This window comes from Nerophis ophidion, linkage group LG01 (assembly GCF_033978795.1).
Source record: "Nerophis ophidion isolate RoL-2023_Sa linkage group LG01, RoL_Noph_v1.0, whole genome shotgun sequence".
In the NCBI taxonomy this organism is placed as follows: Eukaryota; Metazoa; Chordata; class Actinopteri; order Syngnathiformes; family Syngnathidae; genus Nerophis; species Nerophis ophidion.
Window position 1 is genome coordinate 56,804,716 of NC_084611.1, and position 19,850 is coordinate 56,824,565.

General features: G+C 42.1%; 1 protein-coding gene across 5 annotated transcripts in view; it reads right to left on the bottom strand.

Annotated features, from left to right (window-relative positions):
- LOC133557422 (VPS10 domain-containing receptor SorCS1) overlaps positions 1–19,850 on the bottom strand; it is a 415,482-nt gene that overhangs the window by 29,350 nt on the left and 366,282 nt on the right. For 4 of the 5 annotated variants that reach the window (XR_009807768.1, XR_009807769.1, XM_061907875.1 and 1 more), the window contains exons 19-21: positions 11,976–12,162; positions 7,040–7,173; positions 3,201–3,327 (exon numbers count right to left, since the gene is read on the bottom strand). Coding sequence is in view for 3 of the 5 variants with exons in the window: in XM_061907875.1 (XP_061763859.1) it covers positions 3,201–3,327; positions 7,040–7,173; positions 11,976–12,162 (448 nt within the window). In the remaining 2 variants the exon portion in view is untranslated. The remainder of the gene's footprint in view (positions 1–3,200; positions 3,328–7,039; positions 7,174–11,975; positions 12,163–19,850) is intronic. The other variant, XM_061907883.1, reaches the window with a different exon arrangement.

Genomic DNA, 19,850 nt, shown 5'->3' on the forward strand with positions numbered 1-19,850 from the left:
GTCGTCCAGCATTCTGTTTTTGTTTACTTTTGCAGCCAGTTCAGTTTTAGTTGCGTTCAGCATAGCCTTCCGTCAACTTCAATGCCTTTTCTTAGGGGCACTCACCTTTTGTTTATTTTTGGTTTAAGCATTAGATACCTTTTTACCTGCACAATGCCCCCCGCTGTTCCCGACATCTACAAAGCAATTCGCTACTGGCTGCCACCTACTGATATGTCTGACTGACATCAAAGCATGGATGAGTGCTAACTTCCTCAACCTTAATGAGAGCAAGACCGAAATCATCATCTTCGGCGAATCATCTCAAGTCTCGTTTGTCAGTGCTCTAGGTCCTCTGGGTGAAAACCTCCGGTCCTCCGAAATAAATCTCGGAGTGATCTTCAATAGTGCCTTTAAATTCACCAAACAGGTAAGCTCAGTGGTTAGTACCAGCTTTTACCATCTCTGAACCAAAGCAAAAACCAAGGCGTATCTCTCCCGGAGTGACCTGGAGACTGCTATCTGCGCCTTCATTACACACAGACTAGACAACAACTCACTGTACGCTGGCATTGATCAGGCAGCACTCAGCCGTTTGCAGCTTGTGCAAAACGCGGCTGCCCATCTACTCCCCAGCACCAAAAAAACGCAGGCACATCACCCCAGTCCTGGCCTCACTCCACTGGCTCCCGCATTGATTTTAAATTACTTTTAATTGTTTTTAAATCCCTACATGGTGTGGCCCCACAATACCTGACCGAACTTCTGCATCATTGTACCTCGTCTAAAGCCCTAAGGTCAGCTGACCAACTGCTGTTGGCGGTCCCCAGATCCAGGCTAAATACCAGAGGGGACAGAGCCTTTTCCGTTGCTGCCCCTAAGCTCTGCAACGGCCTCCCCCTCCACATTAGGTCAGCCCAGAGCCTGGGGGTCTTCAAAACTGTTCTTAAGACCTACCTCTTCTTGCTGGCCTTTGACCTGAGCTGAGTCCGCCCACTAGGCCACAATTTCTAGGCAAACTGCATCGAGTCGAGTACAAGCTCAATTTCTGTTGCCTCACTTTGATTTCTATGCCAACCGGAATGGATCCAGTTTGTCTGGGGAGCCACTTAACAGTATTGTCCACACCACTCTTTTCATACACTTGCACAGGATTGAGGTCAGGGACCACTGGCCTGGAATCCCTCAGCTCCTTAGGTGGTGTCTTTTTTGGGGGGATTGGGATGATGATGATGGATTCTTTCCACTGGTTAGGGATGCTTCTCGCGTCCTCGAGGTACTAAAAAAGCCTGGTTAACACCCCACCTCGCTGAGGTTGTACAATCCTCTGAGCCTGTCAGGGCCAGTGGCTTTGTGCGGGTTTACTCTGTGCAATACGGAGGTTCGCAGCAGCTCATCAGTGGTGAGAGCTTGCCTGGGACCTGGGGGGGGTTATGGGGGTCCAGGATTGTGTGTGTTGAAACGTACAAAAAAGCAGTCTAGCTGTTGTACAAGGGCGGCGCAGGTTTGGACGCCATGCTATCATGATGTTTGCGCCCTGCCAAGCCTCGTTCACATTTACACAGTTGGTTAAAAAAGTCCTGTATCCATATGCAGATGTTATGGTGGAGATCTAGGTCAGACATTTTCTTAAACAGTCTGCTTGAGAGGATGGCATTGAAAATAGAAAATAGGAAGATGTAGGCAGCCGATGACCAAACACACCAGCCTAAAGTAAAGGACCTGATAAACCAAAGTATGGCAAATAATTTCAGCAGATTTTTTTTTGCTGACCCTTCAATCTATCATTTCAACTTGGAAATATTCCCTATGTAAAATTAAAACTAGAGATGTCCGATTATGGCTTTTTGGCCCATATCTGATATTCCGATAGTGTCCAACTCTTAATTACCAATTCCGATATCAGCCTGTTAGTGTCAAGCTTGGGCTGTGGATGTTTGTGCTTCCTCGATGCAAGGATGATGTGGGACGAGTCAGGCATGAATGTAAGTACATGGTTTATTTAATAAAAAAATAAACAACAAAAAGCGCTCACAATGGAGGAAGAAACTTGGCTAAACAGTACAAACGTGGAACAAAAACACCTGCTCAAGGGCATGAAAGACAATTTAACTATAAACTTAAACAGCACGATGGCAAGACTAAAGACATGAAACAAAAGAGTGCACTGTGGCATAAATATATAAACTTACTCGGCATGGAACTGAGGACAGGACGTAAAGGTTTGGACAGCATGGGTAGGGTGGGTGTGAGTGTGAGGATCCCAGGACGAAGACAAGAAAAAGAGTGACTTAAATAGCTGTGATGATTAGTGAAAACAGGTGAGGCTGAGAACAGGGACGTGACAGGTGAAAACTAATGAGGTTGGCATGGAAACAAACAAAACCAGGAAGTGCAAAACGTGACTAATTGTCCCAAATCAAAAACATAACATGACAAAACATGATCCATATGTGCGACAGTTAGCAGATAAACAGTCGTGAAATTAACACATTATTATGCCTAATTTTGTTGTGATACCCCGCTGGATGCATTAAACAACGTAACAAGGTTTTCCAAAATAAATCAACTCAAGGTATGAAAAAAATAGTGCCAACATGGTACTGGCATATTTATTATTGAAGTCACAAAGTGCATTATTTTTTTTTAAACATGCCTCAAAACAGCAGCTTGGAATTTGGGACATGCTCTCCCTGAGAGAGCATGAGGAGGTTGAGGTGGGCAGAGTTGGAGGATCGTGGGTGTATATTGTAGCGTCCCGGAAGAGTTAGTGCTGCAAGAGGTTCTGGGCATTTGTTCTGTTGTGTTTTTGTTGTGTTACGGTGCGGATGTTCTACCGAAATATGTTTGTCATTCTTGTCAGGTGTGGGTTCACAGAGTGGCGCATATTTGTAACAGTGTTAAAGTTATTTACACGGCCACCCTCAGTGGGAACTGTATGGCTGTAGACCAAGTATGCCTTGCATTCACTTGTGTGTGAAAAAAGCTGTAGATATTATGTAATCGGGCCGGCACAAAAATTAAGTACTGTACTCCTCCCTACGTCCTTGTACCACTCTGTACAGCTTCGTTTTAAAAAGTAATGGACTTTACTTTGTGAAACCGATACCGATAATTTTCGATATCACAACTGTAATTTAAACCCTTTTATTATGCAGCCCTGAGGTGACACACTTGCTGCAATGACAGACTTTTGAAAAAAAGAGTTGCAGAATCCTTACCATGGACGAAAATAGTCTTTCGGTCCTGCAGGATAGTATTCCCCACAGACACCTGCAGAGTGACGGTACTGATGCCTTCCTGGGAAAATGTGTATGTCACACTTCCCTCCAGGGTGATTATGGGCTGCTGGGGAAAAGAAAAGGATAAGGGTTGAGCGTGATGAAATAGGGAGTGTCAGAACGTCAGGGGTCCTGTGAGAGAACCTTATCAACGGCCGGTTAACATCTCACCCTGCAGCAACGGTGCAGGCCGACTGGCACAAACAAACACACGAACAGGCTCTAAAAAAATGTCCGTGTGACACCAGCAACTCCTTCCTGACCATCAGTCACATTTATGTGTTCTTCCAAGAGCTACACTGCAAAAACTGAAATCTAAGTAAGATTAAATATCTCAAATAAGGGTGATATTTGCTTATTTTTAGTCTGATAAGATAATTTTCTCACTAAGCAGTTTTTATTTTAGAGCGTTGTACTTGTTTTAAGTCCGGATGGTTCGCTTCCCCTTTGGTCCGGATGACACAATGTCGAATATTTCAAAAAACTATTTGAAATGTGGACTCGTCAGACCACAGAATACTTTTCCACTTTGGATCAGTCCATTTTAGATGATCTCGGGCCAGAGAAGCCGGCGGCGTTTCTGGATGTTGTTGATAAATGGCTTTTGCTTTGCATTGTACATCTTTAACTTGAACTTACAGATGTAGCGACAAACTGTATTTAGTGACGGTGGTTTTCTGAAGTGTTCCTGAACACATGTAGTGATATCCTTTATAGATTGATGTCGGTTTTTGATACAGTGCCGTCTGAGGGATCAAAGGTCATGGTCATTCAATGTTGGTATCCGGCCATGCCGCTTACGTGGAGTGATTTCTCCAGATTCTCTGAACCTTTTGATGATATTATGGACCGTAGATGTTGAAAACTGCACTTTGACAAACGTTCTTAAACTGTTTGCTATTTGCTCACGCAGTTGTGGACAAAGGGGTGTACCTCGCCCCATCCTTTCTTGTGAAAGACTGAGCATTTTTTGGGAAGCTGTTTTTATACCAACTTATGGCACCCACATGATCCCAATTAGCTTGCACACCTGTGGGATGTTCCAAATAAGTGTTTGATGAGCATTCCTCAACTTTATCAGTATTCATGGCCACCTTTCCCAAATTCTTTGTCACGTGTTGCTGGCATCAAATTCTAAAGTTATCAGTTTGAACATCAAATATTTTGTCTTTGTAGCATATTCACTGAATATGGGTTGAAAAGGATTTGCAAATCATTGTGTTCCGTTTATATTTACATCTAACACAATTTTCCAACTCATATGGAAACGGGGTTTGTATTTTTTTTTTCTGTTAAGAAAAGTGCACTTAATAGTGAGAATATACTTATTTTAAGGTATTTTTGGGTTCATTGAGGTTAGCTAATTTTACTTGTTTTTGGAAAGTCTTGACAAGCCAACATTTATTTTCTATTGGCAGATAATTTTGCTTATTCAAATTAAAAACCCTAAATTTTTGTATATTTTTTCTTGTTTTCGAACACTGACTTTTTGCAGAGTAGGGACTGAAAGTACTTACAGCCTACAAAACCTGGCCAGACACTACAAAGTTCTACAGGACCTTAATGTGAAAAATACTTTTCAACATATTGAGAAAAACTATCTATTTTCTTTCTGTTAAAAAAAGAGCACTTGTTATTATTGATAATATACTTATTTTAAGGTATTTTTTGGGTCCACTGAGGTAAGCTAATTTTACTTGTTTCGGAAAGTCTTGACAAGCCGAAATTTCTCGTTCTATTAGCAGACAATTTTGCTTAGTTCAAATAAAATACCCCCAATTTTTTATTTTTTTTCTTGTTTTCGAACACTGACTTTTTGCAGTGTAGGGACTGACTGTATTCACAGCCTACAGAACCAGGCCAGAATACCACAAAGTTCTACAGGAGCTTGATTTAAGAATATTTTTCAACATATTGAGAAAAAAGGTCAAATGTTTTTTTCTACCAAGAAAAGTGAACTTGTTATTAATGAGAATATACTTATTTTAAGCTATTTTTGGGTTCATTCAGGTTAGCTAATTTTACTTATTTTTGGAAAGTCTTGACATGCCAAATGTTATTGTTCTATTGGCAGATAATTTTGGTATCTTAGAAAAAAAAAAAGAGAAAGCATTCGACCTTGTCCCTCGGAAAGTCCTGTGGGGAGTGTCAGAGAGTATGGAGTATTGGACTGTCTTATTGTGGCGGTTCGCTCCCTGTACGATCAGTGTCAGAGCTTGGTCCGCATTGCTGGCAGTAAGTCAAACCCGTTTCCAGTGAGGGTTGGACACCGCCAAGGCTGCCCTTTGTCACCGATTCTGTTCATAACTTTTATGGACAGAATTTATAGGTGCAGTCAAGGCGTTGAGGGGTTCCGGTTTGGTGGCTGCAGGATTAGGTCTATGCTTTTTGCAGATGATGTGGTCCTGATGGCTTCATCTGGCCAAGATCTTCAGATCTCATTGGATCGGTTCGCAGTCGAGTGTGAAGCGGCCGGAATGAGAATCAGCACCTCCAAATCCGAGTCCATGGTTCTCTCCCGGAAAAGGGTGGACCGCCCTCTCCGGGTTGGGGAGGAGACCCTGCCCCAAGTGGAGGAGTTCAAATACCTAGGAGTCTTGTTCACGAGTGAGGGAAGAGTGGATTGTGAGGTCGACAGGCGGATCGGTGCGGCGTCTTCAGTAATGCGGACGTTGTACCGATCCGTTGTGGTGAAGAAGGAGCTGGCCAGAAGGCAAAGCTCTCAATTTACCGGTCGATCTACGTTCCCATCCTCACCTATGGTCATAAGCTTTGGGTCATGACCGAAAGGACAAGATCACGGGTACAAGCGGCCGAAATGAGTTTCCTCCGCTGTGTGGCGGGGCTCTCCCTTAGAGATAGGGTGAGAAGCTCTGCCATCCGGGAGGAACTCAAAGTAAAGCCGCTGCTCCTCCACATCGAGAAGAGCCAGATGAGGTGGTTCGGGCATCTGGTCAGGATGCCACCCGAACGCCTCCCGAGGGAGGTGTTATGGGCACGCCCAACTGGTAGGAGGCCACGGGGAAGACCCAGGACACGTTGGGAAGACTATGTCTCCCGGCTGGCCCGGGAACGCCTTGGGATCCCCCGGGAAGAGCTAGACAAAGTGGCTGGGGAGAGGGAAGTCTGGGCTTCCCTGCTTAGGCTGCTACCCCAGCGACCCGACCTCGGATAAGCGAAAGAAGATGGATGGATGGAGAAAAAAAAAATACCCCAATTTTTTTTTTTTCTTCTTGTTTTCGAACACGGACTTTTTTCAGTGTAGGGACTGAAAGTACTGACAGCCTACAGAACCAGGCCAGAAACTACAAAGATCTACAGGAGCTTAATTTAAGAATATTTTTCAACACATTGAGCAAAAAGGTCTAATTAGTTTTTTTCTGTTAAGAAAAGTGCACTTGTTATTAGTGAGAATACACTTATTTCAAGATATTTTTGGGTTATATGAGGTTAGCTAATTTTACTTGTTTTTGGAAAGTCTTGCCAAGCAGAAATACATTTTTCTATTGGCAGATAATTTTGCTTAGTTCAAATAAAGTACCCCACATTTTTGTATTTTTTTTTTCCTGTTTTTGAACACTGACTTTTTGCAGTGCAAAGCCTTCTCTGTTTGCACTTGGTGGCACTACTTCCGGCGTAACCGCCTGTCACAACATCATCATCATCACCAGTAAACAAGTTATAGTCACTAGAGTATTAAGCAGCACATTCTCTAATAGTCCTATAATTCAATATGTACTTACAGTAAATACCAATGTGCAGCGCTATGTATACAATACCTCTGTGTTATTTCCAATCCACCAGATATAGGTTACTGTTCCCACTTGGCCGGGCCACAGAACTGCTGTCAGGTTCACTTCTTTATTCCGTACCGCCACAAAGGGAGCCGAGAGATGGATGTACTCCAGCTGACCTACTCGGGCACACAAATGAGTCATAATGTAAATCCAACACAATCCAGGGACAAACCATATCATATAAATGCTCTTAAGATATGCGGTGTTCAGTATTCCGAACACGTGTGTGCTATCTATCATCAGTGTCATCCTGGTCTGCGGTTGTCCCCGTAAGCCACATAGAACTGATAGATCGTGAACGACAACCAGGCTTACTTTAAGCACTGCATCAGTCATCTTGTAAACCCGAGTATTGATGATATGGGAAATGCCATTTGCTTCATGGTTTTGATCAAGACAGTAGTATGGATATGATGCAACGATTTTTTTAGCAAAAAGGATTAAAAAAAACTAAAATATATGAACTAACGATTTCCCGATCGACATTTTTCGCCTCAGATCTGATCTGATATCCAGTCCTGATCTGATACTTGGCATTACATTTCTGATATTGAACACTACATACAATTTTCGAATCAAATAAAGTAATTTCTGCACAAAAACGAAACAAAATCAAAAACTGGCTCTTAAAGCAGAACTTTGACTCGGGGGGCCACGTTTAAAGAAAAAAATGTGTCTGGGGGCCGGCATATCTGATTTTTAGGAACACTAATACAAAACCTGTCATGGCATGGACTTTGGTGAGGCTTGTTTTCCTGTGGTGCAAAGTGACTGTACCGGACACGACGTGAAGGTAATGATATATTTTAATCTTAACTCAAAAAAAGGTACAAACGAAAGGCGCTAACAGAGGAGGTACAAAAACTTAGCTATGAAAACTAAAACTTGCACTAAGGCAAAACTATGGACAACAAAAAGCATGGATCATCAGCATGGATAACATGGGTGTGTAGGAGGGTGATGTTGCTAGGCTGACTGCCTGGCAACTACAGGCTTAAATAGTACTGTGGTGCTTGAAAACAGGTGCGTAAGTTCAAATGAATCAGGTGCGCGAGTCGTGAGGACAGGTGAATTGATTGGTAGGCATGGAAACAAAACAATGTAGTGAAAAAACAGCAACCAATGGAGTCTTGAAGTGATCTAACACAACTAAACAAAACATGATCACAAAGACATGACAAAACCTCACAATAATGTCTGATTGACAGACCGCTTTAAAAAACAGAATGGAATTTTCCTTTTGTTTTTTACTGAATGAGGCACTGAGAATGTACCTGAAAATAAATAATGTGGGTTTTACAATATTAACTATGAAAAATAAAACACTGAATATTGGCAACATATGAACGTCACACCCCTTCTCGTTACACATATTTTACAATCAAGCGAAACACAACAGAAATGCAACAAACACAGGGAAACAAACAAACATTACAAAAAAAAAAACACCTACAATCTGATATATCTGGGATATTACTAAACTTTAAAACTTTGTTGTGAAAATCTCCACACTGCTTGGTGCCTCGTCTGAGCTGCTGTGAATTAGATTACCATAGTAACTGATTAGATTACCATAGTAACTAACTAGATTTCCATAGTAACTACTATGTCATGCAAAAGCGCAGATTCCAACCATTGAAATACTTATGTAGTATAGTTAAAGATTTACAGTCATTAAAAAACATCACTGCACATTATAATGGCAGCTACACTTTCCATCTTAAAGATCTAAAAAAATCATTTGGAAATGTCCGACGGGTCAGATTGAAACGCTTAACGTATTATTTTTATCTGGGCATGTCGCTCACGGGCCTTTATTTGCCCAAGTCTGCCTTAAAGGCTTCTTATACCCAGAGACTGACTTTAGTTTGTAAACAATAACAACCACCAAAGAAAGATTTAGTATTAATAAAAATAATAAAAATATCGATGTAATCACTTTAGTATTGAAAAAGTTTTTCAACTTGTTTAAGTCGGGGTCCAAGTTAATCATTTCATGGTAGCGTTGTACTGAACAAAATTCCGGTTTGGTACATACCTCAGTTTAGAGGTCACGGTTCGGTTAATTTTCGGTACCGTAAGAAAACAACAAAACACAATTTTTGGGGTAATTTATTTACCAAATTTGTAAACAATGGCTTTATCCTTTTAACATTGGGAACACTATAATCATTCTGCCCACGTTAATCAATCAATCAATCAATCAATCAATGTTTACTTATATAGCCCTAAATCACTAGTGTCTCAAAGGGCTGCACAAACCACAACACAAACTACTACGACATCCTAGGTAGGCCCACATAAGGGCAACATTAAACTGCCTCAAATTTTTGCTCAGATTAAATAAAATGACAAACTTTTCTTCTACATATAAAAAAGTGCAACATTAAACAGTTTCAAGTCAACTCATCATGCTTAATTTATCACAGCATTTGGGAAGCCTGTAGTTGATTTTTAGTATGTAAATGTAATTTTTTAACATCATGTGATAGCAGGGACCCTGCCATTCAAAGCTTTTCTGTCCGTAAAACACGCGCACACACACACACACACACACACACACACACACACCGCAAAATGAGCTAACATTACGCTAAAAGCTAATTAACCTTCACCTAAAGCCAGAACTGCGAGCGAGCTGAGCTGCAGTTTAGGTTTCTAAAAGGTCAACGGGCACATAGTGATGTTAGTAGTAGTTGACTGGGAGGTGTTTATTATCATTTGGGGAGAGTACGCTGCCTTATGCTCACCTGCTAAACACATATCTGCTCGACGCTGAAGCATTAACTACATGCGCTCCGAATACGCACTGCTGATTGGCTGATACTGCTATATATGTAACCAACAAGATGGTGGTGTGGGTGGGACAATGCTGGGTGCGGAGACAGAGGCAAAAGAAGCAAAGCAGCTTGTTAAGACTTTAGCTTAGAAACTCGTTCGGTACACTCCAGTACCGAACCGAAACCCCCCTACCGAAATGGTTCAATCCAATTACATGTACCGTTACACCACTAGTTGTACGGTAAATTGATATTAGTATAGTACCGCGATGCTCATGAAACATATTCGGGACTAAACCGCCTCTGAAATGTAGCGGTCCGCCAACCACTCATCCCCACCCGACTATGAATATGACCAATGTATGATCATGTATCATGGATCACTTGGTATCGGATTGATAAGTAAATGTGTGGTATCATCCGAAACTAATGTAAAGTATCAAACAACAGAAGAATAAGTGATTATTACATTTTAACAGAAGTTTAGAGAGTGCATGTTAAAAGAGAAAGTAAGCAGATATTTCAGTAAATGAACACGTAGATTAATAATTCATTTTCTACCATCCATCCATCCATCCATCCATCATCTTCCGCTTATCCGAGGTCGGGTCGCGGGGGCAGCAGCCTAAGCAGGGAAGCCCAGACTTCCCTATCTCCAGCCACTTCGTCTAGCTCTTCCCGGGGGATCCCGAGGCGTTCCCAGGCCAGCCGGGAGACATAGTCTTTCCAACGGTTCCTGGGTCTTCCCCGTGGCCTCCTACCAGCTGGACGTGCCCTAAACACATCCCTAGGGAGGCGTTCGGGTGGCATCCTGACCAGATGCCCGAACCACCTCATCTGGCTCCTCTCGATGTGGAGGAGCAGCGGCTTTACGTTGAGCTCCTCCCGGATGGCAGAGCTTCTCACCCCTATCTCTACAGTGAATTACAGAACATTTTCTACCACTTGTCCTTAATTTTCACAAAATAATAGCATGGTAAATGACAAAATATGTTACTGCATACGTTAGCAATTAAATCAGGAGACTTTGTTTGTTTACTTACTATTAAAAGACAAGTTGTCTTTTATGTTCACTATTTTATTTAAGGACAAATTTGCAATGAGAAACATATATTTAATGTACCGTGATATAAAGCCAATAATGCAATTTTTTATGGTCGTCTTTATTTTGAAAAATACCGAAAAGTATCAACAATTATTTTAGTACCGGTACCAAAATATTTGTATCGGGACAACAATAATATGGATACTACATCAAGATGGATCACATCATGGAGAAGCTTGCTGAAAAGCAAAATTGAATTGAATTTGAGAGCAACCAGCATGGACGAATAGAACAGACAAGCCATTGTTTTTTTTTGTCTGCTCGCAGAAAACAAACATCCTAATCTACGATTTGACTCCCTCTTAGGCATTGACGCTGTGGAAACAGGACCAGGCTGTTCTGAAAAAACACTTCAGAGGACACCTCAACGATAGACGCTTTGACCTCCCTCCCTCCTCAACGACACCTGGAGTCGAACTTTTTACATCATCACACCCAAGACAATTGGGCATACACGCACACACACCCCACCCCCACCCCACGCCTTCACCACTGCTTTTTCCCCTCGAGTGATGGTAGGATGGCAGCGCTTCCAAGCAGCAGTCGCCTTCCAGGGCCCCAACTCCCCGCTCCTCTGTTGCGAGTTTGTCGTGATTAAATGTAACGTGTTTTTTTTGTGTGCATTGCACGGAGGTTTTTTATCCCACTCCAGACTAAGCCCCCTTTAGGAGCCCAGTCTAAATTATATTTTTTTACTCACTTCTTCCCCAGCGTTTTACCTTTACCCATCTTTTATGAGGCGCTCGTGGCGACCCATCAGCGATCCTGTTCTGTAGCCCTGTACACTGTTTGTTTGTCTAATCTTGAACGGGTTTGTGCTGTAAATAAAAAATGTGTTGTATTTGTTGCAATGACAATAAAAACCTACCTACCTACCTACCATGGATACTACACTAGGTATCGATAGTATTTCATTTTCCTCTAGTGCTCCAGTGACAATGATAACTGGAGGATACTTGGTTTATTTTCTGCCGGGACATATCTAGAATGAACATATTTGTAAACCCAAATTAGAAAATGGTATACATCTTACATAATATGTGTAGGTGGAGTATGGCAGTATCTGAGCCAAGGCTGTTCTCCCCCACAGCAGTCACCCGGAAAATACCAGCTGTCTTGTAGACGTATTTGATTCCATCCTCAATTGAGCTTAGATTGGAGTAAGTCACGGCGTGACCGTCGCCGAAGTCCAGCGTAATGCTAGTCCGTGCCCCGTCTCCCTGTAATAAAAAGAAAACAGGTGTAAGTACTTTTACTCTTGTTTTCATGTAGGGTTTGCCTTTTGGTTTGGGACCATTTGGGACTGTGTGACAAGGGGTGGCACTTTTTGTGACTTCTGTAAGGGCTTTTTGTGAACTTCTGGATCTGCCTCTCGGGCTGCTGGGTCTCTGTCACACCAGAGTCAGTTTGGAGAGACTGGAGGAGATGGCGGATGAAGAGACAAGGACTGCGAAGCTGGCTCTGAGCGCCGTGACAGACGGGCTTCACGGTGTCTTGGCTGAATGAGCAGGTAACAGACACTTCCGTCTCCTTGGACGTATCCTCGCTCATCCATGCAGACTGGAAACTGGCCGAGAGTTGGTGTAAGGCCGAGGGTGGAGCGCCGGGACTGACGGGCTTTACAGTGTCTTAGCTGAATGAGCAGGTATCGGACACCTCCATCTCCTCGACGTATCCTCGCTCATCCATGCGGACTGGAAACTGGCCGAGAGTTGGTGGAAGGCCGAGGGTGGAGCGCCGGGACTGACGGGCTTAACAGTGTCTTGGTGTGAATAAGCAGGTATCGGACACCTCCGTCTCCTCGGACGTTTCCTCGCTCATCCATGCGGACTGGAAACTGGCCGAGAGTTGGTGGACGGCCGAGGGTGGAGCGCCGGGACAGACGGGCTTTACAGTGTCTTGGCTGAATGAGCAGGCATCGGACACCTTTGTCTCCTTGGACGTATCCTCGCTCATCCATGCGGACTGGAAACTGGCCGAGAGTTGGTGGACAGCCGAGAGTGGAGCGCCAGGACAGGTGGGCTTTACTGTGTCTTGGCTGAATGAGCAGGTATCGGACGTATCCTCGCTCATCCATGCGGGCTGGAAACTGGCCGAGAGTTGGTGGGCGGCCGAGGGTGGAGTCGGCCCTCTTGGTTGCTTTGTTGGGTCTGCTCCTGTCTCTGGCCATGCTGCTCCCCCACCCCAGCAGACGATGTTTTGGAACACCGCAGAGGCCATCACAGTGTATGTTTTGTTGTGGTTTTACTTTTGTGTAGAAGTGGCTGGTTGCATCAGCTCTGCTCTTTCAATGTCTTTAATGTAATTTCTATTCTTTGATGTTTCCCTCTTACACACATGTTTATGTGTGCTACAGCTATGAGGTTTTTTCCCCCTTGGCTTCAGTCTGGACCCCCTCTCCAGGGGCAAAGGATTAGAATGAATATTTTTTTTTTCTCACCCCAAAAACGTTATCCGGATTCTCATGTTTTTTGTAAGGGGATGCCAGATTCACATTCGGATTCAATTCGCATATGCATCTCATTTCCTCCATATACACTTTCCAGATTGAGTCCAGGGGGAGACATTTCTGTTGGATGCCAAAGCTTTCCCACTCCCTGTCACACCATCGGTATACCGAGGCATTCTCAGGCCAGCTGTCGGACATAATCTCACATTTTTCCCCTTTGCATTTATGTTCATGTTTGTTGTTCTTACACTGCAAAAAGTCAGTGTTCAAAAACAAGAAAAAAACATAAAACAATGAAGAGTACTTTATCTGAACTAAGCAAAATTATCTGCCAATAGAACATGAACATTTGTCTTATCAAGACTTTCCAAAACAAGTAAAATTAACTAACCTCTATGGACCCAAAAATAACTTAAAATAAGTATAGCCTCACTATTAACAAGTGCACTTTTCTTAAATTAGCTGTAAAATACACTAAAAACACTTATCTAACATCCAATGTTTTTTTTTACTGGATAACAAAGTAAAATGAGAATCCCCTAAAGCTCACATGATTGGGAGAGGAGCTGGCTGTCAGTGTGTTCAGTTTTGACTCTAATTATTGCTTTATAATATTATTTTTAGAACAACACCAAAGTCATTATTTCCACCAGAGCATTTTAAAATTTAGTGAAAAAAAAAAGGAAACATTTTATTTTGTTGAAATCGAGGTGTCTGACAAAGTCAAAAAGCCTTGATGAAAAATAATCAATTTATGTGGTTCTTTTATCCATTTAAAAACTAATAAGGGTCGTGCCGACCCTAACACAAGACAAAGGTTAGGTAAAGTGGTGGGAGTGGAGCTGGACTCTCTGGCGGTGGTGTCAGAGAGGAAAGGTCTAGTAAAACTCCTAGCTATTATGGACAACACCTCCCACCCACTACACTCAGACCTTGCGGAGACAATGAGCACGTTCAGTGGAAGGCTCAGACTCCCAAAATGTAACACGAAACGACACAGGAGGTCCGTCATACTGACAGCCATCAGAGTGTGTAATGCATATGTTCCTTGACTGGACTTAAATGTAAAATATATGTAGACTATATTTATATTATTCATATATTATATATTATATACATAATATATGTTATATATTATTTATTATTATTATTGTCTATTGTGAGCGAACTGTGGTGCTGAATTTCCCCCAGGGATCAATAAAGTACTTTCTATTCTATTCTATCTATTCTAAATGCTAGTCCCATTATCTTGACATAATGAATGCACTTGGCATTACATTTCTTGAAACAAGCAAACTTATACAAAAAACTAATGTAATGTTCTTAATGGAAAGGCAACAAGGCAAGCGCTTGTTACTCTCGGGGTCTCCTCATTGCTCAGGCAAATCATCTGGTCTAAAAATGCATTTTTCCATCGACAACATGACATCATCGCGCCAAGTGCGTGCTCTTTCAATCAATTAGTGCGCAAGGAATATATATATACATATTTATATTTGTATAAAAAAAAAATATATATATATATATATACACATATATATACAAATCCTTTTCAACCCATATTCGGTTGAATGCACTACAAAGACAAGATATTTGATGTTCAAAATCATAAACTGAATTTTTTTTTGCAAATAATCATCAACTTAGAATTTCATGGTTGCAACACGTGCCAAAGTAGTTGGGAAAGGGCAGGTTCACCATTGTGTTACATCACCGTTTTTCTTTTAACAACACTCAATACACGTTTGGGAACTGAGGAAACTAATTGTTGAAGCTTTGAAAGTGGAATTCTTTCCCATTCCTGTTTTATGTGGAGCTTCAGTCGTTCAACAGTCCGGGGTCTCCGCTGTCGTATTTTACGTTTCATAATGCGCCACACATTTTCGATGGGAGACAGGTCTGGTCTGCAGGTGGGCCAGGAAAGTACCCGAACTCTTTTACTACGAAGCCACGCTTCGTGGCTTGGCATTGTCTTGCTGAAATAAACAGAGGCGTCCATGATAACGTTGCTTGGATGACAACACATGTTGCTCCAAAACCTGTATGTACCTTTCAGCATTAATGGTGCCTTCACAGATGTGTAAGTTACCCATGCTTTGGGCACTAATACACCCCCATACCATTACAGATGCTGGCTTTTGAACTTTGCGCCTAAAACAATCTGGGTGGTTATTTTCCTCTTTGTTCTGGAGGACACCACGTCCTCTGTTTCCAAATATAATTTGAAATGGTGACTCATCAGACCACAGAACACCTTTCCACATTGCATCAGTCCATCTTATATGAGCTCGGGCCCAGCCAAGCCAGCGGCGTTTCAGAGTGTTGTTTTTTAAATGGGTTTGGCTTTGCATAATAGAGTTTTAACTTGCACTTACAGATGTAGCCACCAACTGTAGTTGATGACAGTGTTTTTATGAATTGTTCCTGAGCCCATGTGGTGATATCCTTTAAACACTGATTTCGGTTTTTGATGCAGTACCGCCTGAGGGATCAAAAGGTCCGTAATATCATCGCTTACGTGCAGGGATTTCTCTAGATTCTCTGAACCGTTTGATGATTTTACGGAGCGTAGATGGTAAAATCCCTAAATTCCTTGCAATAGCTCATTGAGAAATGTTGTTCTAAAACTGTTCGACAATTTGCTTACAAAGTGGTGACCCTCATCCCATTCTTGTTTGTGAATTACTCAGCATTTCGTGGAAGCTGCTTTTATACCCAATCATGGCACCCAACTGTTCCCAATTAGCCTGCACACCTGTGGGATGTTCCATATAAGTGTTTGATGAGCATCCCTCAACTTTATCAATATTTATTGCCACCTTTCACAACTTCTTTGTCACGTGTTGCTGGCATCAAATTCTAAAGTTAATGACTATTTGCACAGAAAAAAATGTTTATCAGTTTGAACATTAAATATGTTGTCTTTGTAGCATATTCAACTGAATATGGGTTGAAAATGATTTGCAAATCATTGAATTCCGTTTATATTTACATCTAACACAATTTCCCAACTCATATGGAAACGGGGCTTGTAGGACAGGGGTGTCAAACTCATTTTAGATCGGGGGCCACATGGAGAGAAATCTTCTCCCAAGTGGGCCGGACTGGTAAAATCACAGCATGATAACTTTAAAATAAAGACAACATCAGATTGCTTTCATTGTTTAAAAAAAGAACAAGCACATTAGGAAAATGTACAAATCATAATGTTGTTGTTTTTTTTACACTTACATGTTGCAGTTAACAGTATTCTATCTTTATTTGTTGTGATTTATATTTTCTGAATAAGTTATGTGATAATGTTCATCAGTCAACTCATTGGTGTTAATTTTCAATCAAGATGAAAAAAAGGTATATTAAAATCAAATTACAGTATGTTATTTTTGTAGTTTGATCATTTTCCCCGACTGATGTACTAATATCATGTGGTTTATTTTGTACATATGTAGCAGCATCTAAAAAGATACAATTAATTGCTATTGTGACATGCAGTGGACACTTTTAGAACAGCAGTTTATTTCATTCTAAATTTTCAGGCACATTTTTAATATTTAGCAAACTCATCCCGCGGGTCGGATAAATCCTGTTCGCGGGCCTGATCCGGCCCTCGGGCCGTACGTTTGACGCATCTGATCTTGGAGGTAGTCTGCGGTCGAGGAGCAATGTTCATACATTGTCAAAATTCAGTGTTTTATTGTTCATAGTTAATATGCCCGGAACAACTCACGTAAGGAGGAATCTGATAAAGAAGCGTCTCTACTCTGAGTTCCACTCTCTGAAGGGTTACTCAGCCACCTCGCGGAACAAACAAATATTAGCCGCTTGACTTTTGTCCTTTTGTAAACATGAGCGAGGGGAAGAATTGATATCGACTGGTAAATTGAGAGCTTTGCATTCTGTCCCTGCTTTCTCCTCGCCATGACAGTCCAATAAATCAAGCACATTATTGCAGACGTTGCACCAATCCACCTGTCAAATCTCAAAATCCATATTTCTTTCCTCTGTTATGTGAAAAACACCCAGAGATATTGGAGCCCCTCTCACTGCAGAAGGACATTATTCTCCAACTGGAAGAGTGCAAGCCACCGTTTTCTGACTGAAAACCATGGATTTAAAAAGGTGATGACTGTCATCCCCAAAATGTCAGGGAGGGCTGACATGTAAAATAGCTTTGTCCTTGGAGGTTGGAGGAGGTTAGCCTGTTTGGAGCGGAAGTGTCATGTGGAGGATTTGGGGGTGAGCAGTTCTTTGAGGTTGACGGGGGTATTTCCATGGAGGCACTGGTGGGTTAGTAGGGAGATTTTGAATTCAATCCTGAATGCAACAGTAAGCCAGTGAAGGGATTTGAGATTTGGTGTGATGTGGTCGTATTTCGGCACTCTCATCAGGAAATAAAACATTAAAACATTGATAACACTGTGTTGTAAACAGGCGTTTTAGATAGCAGTATCGCACTAATAAAATAGCAGGACGTATTGTAGTTGTAGCTCAACTTAAAACCGAACTTTCATCTTAATAATTACAATATTTTCTTTATTAAAAGGCTTATATATGTCACAATGTTGGGTAATCTTGATAAAAATGTTCAATGCCAAAGTATCGAATCATAAGATTGATGCATTTTGGCATGAGGTTGCACCTATTGGTTAGAGTGTCCGCTCTGAGATCGGTAGGTCGTGAGTTCAAACCTCGGCCGAGTCATACCAAAGACTATACAAATGGGACCCATTACCTCCCTTGCTTGGCACCCCGCATCAAGGGTTGTAATTGGGGGTTAAATCACCAAAGATGGTTCCCGGGCGCGGCCACCGCTGCTGCTCACTGCTCTCCTTACCTCCCAGGGGGTGGAACAAGGGCGATGGGTCGAATGCAGAGAATAATTTTGCCACACCTAGAGGTTGTGCGACAATCAGTATTTTAACTTACAATTTTTTAGATCATTTGTCCGGGTCGCACAGAAACATGAATTAATTGTGAATTATATTTATATAGCGCTTTTCTCTAGTGACTCAAAGCGCTTTACATTGTGAAACCAAATATCTAATTTACATTTAAACCAGTGTGGGTGGCACTGGGAGCAGGTGAGTAAAGTGTCTTGCCCAAGAACACAACTGCAGTGACTAGCATGGCGAAAGCGGGAATCGAACCTAGAACCCTGAAGTTGCTGGCACGGCCACTCTACCAAGCGAGCTGTGCCGCCCACAATTTATAAACTAACACATTTTCCCCAACTTAACTTTTCGCCTGTCAAAACTAAACACACCGATAAGCTTGTTGATAGATGTATATTACAACTCCTGATAGGAACTCATTTGTTATCATACATTAATTAATTAATGGACATATACAATTTCAATGTGTCAGGTTGTAGCCAAAAGCTAATTTTCATCTGCAGGGTCATTGTATATAGCAGTCTTTAACCTCAGGACCTACACTTCGGAGGGACAAAGCAAAAGCCATTTATCAACAACACCCAGAAACACAACCGGCTTCGCTGGGCCTGAGCTCATCTAATATGGACTGATGAAAAGAGTAAAAGTGTTCTGTGGTCTTACGAGTCCATATTATGATATTGTTCCATATTTTTTTTTGGAAACTGTGGACGTCGTGTCGTCCGGATCAAACAGGAAAAGAACCATTCGGACTGTTATAGGCGCAAAGTCGAATAGCCTTGTTTACACAATAAGGTTATCCAGGGTGAATCCCAACTGTAGAGGTTAGCCTTTAGTGGGTTCTTCAGACCACACACTACCAGGAGAGCCAGTAATTCAGGGTATAACACTGTTTTATTTTGTTCTGACAAGGTGTGAGACTTTTGCTTTCCAGCAACAATTCTTTTCTGCGTCTGCCCAGCAGCACCTCCAACTCCAACTACTCGTCTCATCATGGCTGCTGCTAATAAAGGCGACAGGTGATTAGATAACCAGGCCCATCTGGGTCATCTACGCACCTGTCGCTGTTCTCGAGGCCAGTCCTGGCACAACTCATTCCGTGGCAGGCCCGCATGCCACGCCCCCCTCCACACCCACCTAACCTTACCTGTGTCCACACACACACAACCATGCCACCGTTTAAGACCCCCTATACCCCCTCTGTCCGCCGGTGCAACAGCTTTGTGTGCAAGTTCTTAAGTGTAACTTATCTGAACAATTTCCAGAGTTGTGGTATTTTAATTAACTGGAATCTCTGTGTGCTGAGGGGCCCTATAGTAGTGAATCACACATGAGGCATCATAAATTAATCAAATCTTTTAGACACGTAAACAATGTGATAAAGAACATTTTACAACAATCAAACTAAGGATGTAGATATTTGGTCAGGACGCTCTTCACTCTTTTGCCTTCACCTTCACTGTCCATATTTTTTGGTGACTTCATATACTCTGGACCTAGACGTTAAATCCTTGACATACTGTACATGGCGGACAATAACTGATACAGTCTGCTTCGCCAGTCCAAA